The sequence below is a fragment of the Zalophus californianus genome, chromosome 9, assembly GCF_009762305.2.
Source record: "Zalophus californianus isolate mZalCal1 chromosome 9, mZalCal1.pri.v2, whole genome shotgun sequence".
Lineage (NCBI taxonomy): Eukaryota > Metazoa > Chordata > Mammalia > Carnivora > Otariidae > Zalophus > Zalophus californianus.
Window position 1 is genome coordinate 96,671,935 of NC_045603.1, and position 7,270 is coordinate 96,679,204.

A 7,270-nucleotide genomic window follows, 5' to 3' on the forward strand; every position below is an offset into this window, starting at 1 on the left:
ATACCAGAAAGGAACTCAAAAGCAACTACACATCAAACCTTAATATGGGAAAGTTATCTTGATCCATCGATGTTAATTTGACACCCACCAATGATCCATTACTAATTCTGTAGTCATGCTTACTTTAGCATCAACCTTGACACCTACTCTAACACCCCCAACCCAACCCCATCAACACCAAACACCCTGGACAACTGTCATTCACCCAGTGAGTGCTGATTACTCTTTTTTTTTTTTAAGATTTTATTTATTTATTTGACAGAGAGAGACACAGCAAGGGAGGGAACACAAGCAGGGGGAGTGGGAGAGGCAGAAGCAGGCTTCCCGCTGAGCAGGGAGCCCAATGCGGGGCTGACCTGAGCCGAAGGTAGATGCCTAATGACTGAGTCACCCAGGCGCCCCGACTGCTGATTACTCTTAAAACAAAATTATTTTGGAGGACAGCTGTACCTCTCAAAATGTAAAACATGTGTGGCCATTTGAGGAAGCAGGGTTACTTCCAGAAAGCTATTTTAGACATGTGCAAAAGGATTTATGTTTCCAGTATTTTCGCTTCAGCATACTTTGTCACAGAAATATAGAGTGAATATGTTTTTAACAAATTAAAGTATTTTTATGTTATGAAATTCCCTTCTGACCTTGTAGAAATGAGTTAGACTTTCCAGGACTAACTGGGGATATTCATATTTGTACTTCTGGGTTTCTTAAGCTACACATAAATGCTTTTAAGAAGTAAATCAGGGGCACCCAACTGACTCTGTCAGTGAAGCGTGTGACTCTTGATCTCGGGGTTGTGAGTTCGAGCCCCACGTTGGATGTAGAGATTACTTAAAAATAAAATCTTAAAAAGTAAGTTGAAAAAATGTTGCCTCTAACCTATCACTTGCAGCCACATGCTCTGCCTTTTCTCCCATTACAACAGACAATCTCTCTATGCTCCTTACTAATGCCAAAATCAGCATTTGTGCACAAAATCTCATCCCCTGTGATTTAGTCCAGGCTGTTGCTGCAGCAATTCTCCCCTCTCTCCTTCTTCATCAAGTTTTTTTTTCCTCTCCGTGGATTACATCCATGAGCATCAAAATTGTTCTCATTTCTCCCATTTTTAAGTACACCTTCTCTTAAAGCTACTTTCACCATCAGCTACTGACCTGTGTCTTTAATTAATTTCCTTACAGGAAATTCCTCAGATGAGTACAGTATTTCTTGCTCATCTTAAAGTCCAATGTGAACATTCTTGGTTAAGTGGCTTTCCATAACATCTAGACCTTGACTTCTTCCATCACACCTGCTGCCATTTTCTAGGTCTTAAGCCTCTTCTCCACTCAATCCACAGATTTGGAAAAGAGAGAGGGGATTGTGCCAGAACCGGAAGTGGTGCCCATCACCTCCACTCACATTGCATTCACCAGAAGTCAGTTATATGGTCATCCTTAACTGCAGAAAAGCCGTGTGCTCCACAGGAAGAAGGAAACACAGACACTGGTGAATATTAACACTAGGTCTCTTATCCCCACTAGCCAGGCTACTTTAAAAAGGGCAAGACTCGGGGCACCTGGGTGGCTCAGTCGGTTAAGCGGCTGCCTTAACTTAAGCTCAATCGGTTAAGCCCGGCATCGGGCTCCCTGCTCCACGGGGTCTCTGCTTCACCCTCTCCCTCTGTGTGCGTGTGCTCAATCTCTCAAATAAATAAATAAATAATGTTAAAAGATTTTATTTATTTATTTGACACAGAGAGAAAGATAGCGAGAGAGTGAGAGCAACCGGGGGGAATGGCAGACAGGCAGAGGGAGAGGGAGAAGCAGGCTTCCCGCGGAGCAGGGAGCCCGATGTGGGGCTCCATCCCAGGACCCCGGGATCATGACCTGAGCCGAAGGCAGACGCTTAATGACTGAGCAACCCAGGCACCGTTAGATAAACAAATCTTAAGAAAAGGCGGGGGGGGGGGGGGGCGGCTGCAAGACTCTGGTGGTTAGCAACAGTTTTCCGTGCTTTTGCACAATCTGGAATCGTCTGATCCCTCAACTTTCTGTCTATCCTTTAGTACCCTCTTACTGCACTTCCTTCCTTAGCCATGGTCCATAATTACAATCACTCTTGCAAATACTTAAATTTGGCCTTCCTCTCTTAGTCATTTCCACTCATAAAAATCCATCCCTCCAGATCACACTGTAATCTCACCAATCCAGCAGTCTATGTTAGTCACGTTTATTGTGGGACAATTAGAACTTATGTTTGTCCCAGTATGAAGCTATATAAAATAGGCATCAATTATTTTTTATTCTTGGGACGCCTGGGTGGCTCAGTTGCTTAAAGTGTCTGATTCTTGGTTTCAGCTCAGATCATGATTTCAGCCCTGCGTTGGGCTCCCAGCTCAGCGCAGAGTCTGCTTGTCCCTCTCCCTTTGCTCTTCCCCCTGTTCACTCTTTCTCTCTCTTTCTCAAATAAATAAATAAAAATTTAAAAAAAATTATTTTATATTGTTGGCAGCAATACTACTTTTTATTATAACCTCTATAATTAAAGTCTATAGAAAATTTAGGGAATATAAGAAAAAGTTATGTGACATCAGGGGAAAATAATCAGAAAAATCTAAAATATGAGACATTCTAGAGGATCCAGTCTCCGCAGCATTTCAATGTCATGAAAGAAAGACTGTTCTAGATTAAACAGGAGACATAAGGATATTACAAACAAATGCAATACATGGTTTTAGATTGGATACTGGATTGGGTGATGGAGCTGCTGGACCAGAGATTCTAAGCAAGACCAAGCTCTAAGAAATGACTAATCTTCTTCAAGATTGAAGAGTAGTCTGATTTCTCATTTTTTCCTGACTCACTAAAAATAGTATTTCAGATGAGTTAGAATAGTTATTGAAAAATCATTGGACTCTTGCAACTTCCATGAAACACTCCATTTCTTGGGCAACTGAAACAGACACAGGCAGAATACTCATCTATTAACCCTTGCAATCCACCCTAAGAGATAAGTACTTATCCGCCCCCCCACAAACACTGGCCACCATCTACCCTGAGATCTGTTTTTTTTTTCTTTTCCCTCATCTGGTCATCTGTTTCCCTGAATATATCTTCTTTATTGTTATATACTTAGGTTTTATGATAGTATATAGCAATTCATTTTGTTTAGTTTCACAGCATCTCATTCTTTTTTTTTTAAGATTTTTATTTATTTATTTGACAGAGAGAGGGAACACAAGCAAGGGCAGTGGGAGAGGAGAAGCAGGCTTCCCACAGAGCAGGGAGCTTGATGTAGGGCTCGATCCCAGGACCTGATATGGGGCTCAAATCTCACAACCCTGAGATTATGATCTGAGCCAAAATCAAGAGTCAGAGACGCTTAACTGAGCCATCGAGGTGCCCCTGGAAGGAGCTTTAAAAGATATTGGCCCCTGGGGCACCTGGGTGCCTCAGTTAGTCAAGCATCTCTGACTCTTGATTTTGTTTCAGGTCATGATCTCAGGGTTGTGAGATTTGAGCCCCATGTCAGGCTCCCTGCTCAGTGGGGAGTCTGCTTAAGATTCTCTCCCTCTTCCTCTGCCCCTTTCCCTTCTCATGCTCTCTCTCTCTCTCTGAAATAAATAAATAAATCTTTAAAAAATTTGACCTCTGGCTCAGTTGGTAGAGCATGCAACTCTTGATCTTGGGGTGGTGAGTTCAAGTCCCACATTGGGCATAGCGCCTACTTAAATTTATATATATGGACACATGGACTCCATCCCCCAGAGATTCTGATTTAATTGGTCTGGGCTGTGTCCTGGACATCAGGATTCCTTAAAGCTCCTCAAGTGCTTCCAGCCTTGAGAGCCATGGGTTGAGTTTGGTGCTTTTCAAACTTTAATGCAGCATCTAGGGATCTTGCTAAACTGTAGATTCTGATTCAGTAGCTATTGGGGGTGGGGACCCACTTTTGAGAATGAGTCTTTTATGAACACAGTTACATCAAGAATTTCAATCTTTTGTTTTCTAGAGCCAATTGAGAAATTCCTCAAAAATAGATTAAGGAGTTTTAATGGTCTACCATCAGATATCCCCAGATGGCTCTAGAATTCTGCATTAGTAGTATGTTTGTACGCTGACAGGAAAGATCAAGTACTGAGGGAAATAGTGATAATGCAACAGACAGCAACAAGAATTTCCAGAGTCACAGCCGGGAGCCATCAGAGAGGATGAGATCAAGCACAAAGTAGGCGGTACTGGCCTTAGAAAGGAGCATAGATATTTCATGCAAGGACAGTTTTATGCTGCAGAACTGAAGCGCCTTTGCTTGAAGTTTCAGGGGAAGAAGATATTTTCTTCCATTTCCAAGGTTCTTTCTACTAACAACTTTTTGTTAGGAAGAGCTGCCTTCTCAAAGCTGAACACAGGAAAAGAAGCAGTTCTGACAATGGGGAAAAAATTAAAACTCTTAGAGAGTTTCTGAACAATTAGAATTGAGAAAGAAAATGAGAGTCCTTCAGCTGAGAAACGGGCAAAGGGTGGTTCTGCATTTTATACTGAATGTGGAGAGTATAAATAATTGTTTGAGAAAAAAGGACGATCCTGCCCCTCTGCGAACAGAATTCTCCTTGATACTGTTGGTGCGTCTCTGGGCAGGGGATCAAGCCTCGCTGCTTGGAACTGACAAAAATCCACAGAGCAATTTGCTTACAGTTCACATCACAGATACATTACTTATTATTTCTGTTAATGGCATTTCTGGGAAGATAGCTCCAACTTGTGTCCTGAATTTAATTCACGTCGAGTAATAAAAACATGACATTTTTATGACTATAAAAACTAATGATGTAATGTATGGTGATTAACATAACATAATAAAATAAAATTTAAAAAAAAACCAGCAGCAGTCAATAATAATCTGTACTTAGTGGGGAAGCTTACTTAACGTGTATAAACCTTATTTTCCAAGTCATCGTGAATGGGCACAGCCCATTATCGCCTCGTGAGATACCTCATAAAGGAGTAAATAAATTTTGACAGGTGCACAAATGCAATATGTCTGAGAAGTTTTGCATTAAAAAGAATATAAGCCATTAAGTAGTCAGCTTTTACATGCTTTACCTGGTCAGATAAAATAAACAAAACTGTATACTTTTGTGTATAAGCAAAAAATATAGACTTTTTTTGATCAAATGTATGTGTCTGTAGAAAGTCATAACTATAAGTTTTTAACACTTTTATACTAAATAAAAATATATTCTAAATCCTAACTCTATCGAAGGCAATAAATAAAAATAGCATTGAAATAATATAAATAATGTGCTTAATAAGTAGTTCTTTTTTTTTTTTTTAGAATTTCAGCAACAGTATTTTTATTTGTAAATCATGCAAAGGCCTATGAAATAGGTTTTCTTAGAACAGACCCATCTTGGCTAACTCAGTGGCACAATTCAAAAGTGAAAAATTAAGATATATTCTTTGTACAGAAGAGTCTTTAATAAACCCAAGGAATGTTTTCCCCCAAGATACAAACTAGACCCTAGTTTTGCATGCAAAGGCTGATGACTTTTATCACACACCAAGATTTGCTTTAATAGTTAAGGGACAGCAGTCAGGCTAGCAAAAAGTCACCAAGACAACAAAACATTTCCATGAGAGTAGTCATTTATTAACTGGCCAGATTACAAAAATAATCATGGCAGATACCTTAGTTTATCCTTCTAATAAGCCTATTGATCTGGTCTTCCCTGTTACCAGCATCTCCACCTTCTACAAAATGGGTGGTCTTTTTCTTCATTCCCCCTCGTGGAGAAGATAATTTGAAGGGCCATAAAAAGTTGTTTGCTTCTTTGAAACGTTTTCCAACAGTATAGATCTCGTGAATCAGATCCTCCATGCAGATGATGCCATATTTACCAAGAGATCGGGCAATCAATGTGTTATCTGTCAGGGCAATTCGCTTCTTGTTGATTTTGCCATAACCACGCTTGTAGATCAATTCATTCACCAACTTCAGATTTGGGTACCCCCATGCTATATAAGGTTCCACAATCCTTAGCATGTTAACTGAAGCCTTGTTGAGCTTAACAAAGGTGCCATTGAAGATCTGGCGAAGGCGAAGAAGCTGCAACACCTTTCGAACCTTTGGGCTCACACCATTGATACCTCTGATCCTGATGACAAATGCCAGTTTGGGCTCCGCAGGTACGTAGAAGTTGCCAGCTTTTCTTGTCATCCTTGCCATTCGAATCTCAGTTCTGTACATCTGCCTATATTCCTTGAGGTAATGCTTAGCTTTTTCATAGATAAGCTTCCTTCTTGCCTTTCGAAGCATCTTCTGAGCAAACTTCTTCCTCAGATGCTTGATCTTCAACTCTGTGAAATTCCTTCGCTTCTTCTTAAGGGTTTCTGGCACAGCAGGAACCTTCTTTTTCTTCTCTTCTGCGCCCTCCATGGTTCCAGCCGGAAAAGAGTAATAAGTAGCTCTTTTACTTTAAAGATTTATTTATTTATTTGAGAGAGAGAGAGAGAGTGAGTGATGGAGGGGAGGGGTAGAGGGAGAGGGAGAAAAGAAGCCAACTTCTTGCTGAGCCTGGAGTCTGACATGGGGCTCAGTCCCACAGCCCGAGATCACCGTCTGAGCCAAAACTAAGAGTCATGCTCAACCGACTGAGCCACCCAGGCGCCCCAGTAGCTCTTTTACTTTAAATATTGTTTGAGTAAGGTTGGCCTTCATAGATGTGATTTAAAGAATATGATCTTACATTTAGATTTTGCGAAATCATGGTGGGGGAAGGGGAGTTGAGGATGGGGTGTAGTGGGATTAGGTCAGTTTGGGATCTAGGCTCTGGTCATGTCTTCTGTGACTTCAAAGCTGGGAAAGACAGGGGAGAGAGCTCCCCAGTCCCTTTTTTTAAGTAAAAGTAAAGAGAGTATTAAACAAAGGGAGGAAATCTACTATCAAAATCAACTAGGTGTCAGGGGCTCAGTCACTGAGGAGCAGGTGCCTGGAAACTGACAAAGTCAGGTGCACAAACCCAGTCAGATGGCAAGTGCCCATATCTCTGTAGTGCACAGCTCAGAAGCCATCACATCTGAAAAGACCACTAGAGAGATGGGGAGAAAGTCAGAGATGTCTGTGAAAAACTGTACCCAGAATGGGAGCCCCACAGGGGTGTGGCTAAACTCTGCCTCTAGGCAGACAAAGTGTGAGGCCCAGGCATCCTGGTCTCCTGACCCGGGGAGGTGAACAGCCCTTCCCAAATCTGACCATCAGAAAATCGAAGGGTGGGGCGCCTGGGTGGCTCAGT

At 41.4% G+C, this 7,270-nt stretch overlaps 1 protein-coding gene across 1 annotated transcript; it reads right to left on the reverse strand.

Annotated features, from left to right (window-relative positions):
- Positions 1–5,526: 5,526 nt before the first annotated feature.
- LOC113922271 (60S ribosomal protein L7-like) lies at positions 5,527–6,423 on the reverse strand. The gene has a single exon (XM_035729347.1). The coding sequence runs from the start codon at positions 6,412–6,414 to the stop codon at positions 5,668–5,670; it is 747 nt and encodes a 248-aa protein (XP_035585240.1). The 5' UTR covers positions 6,415–6,423; the 3' UTR covers positions 5,527–5,667.
- Positions 6,424–7,270: the final 847 nt, after the last annotated feature.

Bases quoted from the DNA above. Each gene is read 5' to 3' on its own strand.
- LOC113922271 (XM_035729347.1), bottom strand. From the start codon at position 6,414: ATGGAGGGCGCAGAAGAGAAGAAAAAGAAGGTTCCTGCTGTGCCAGAA.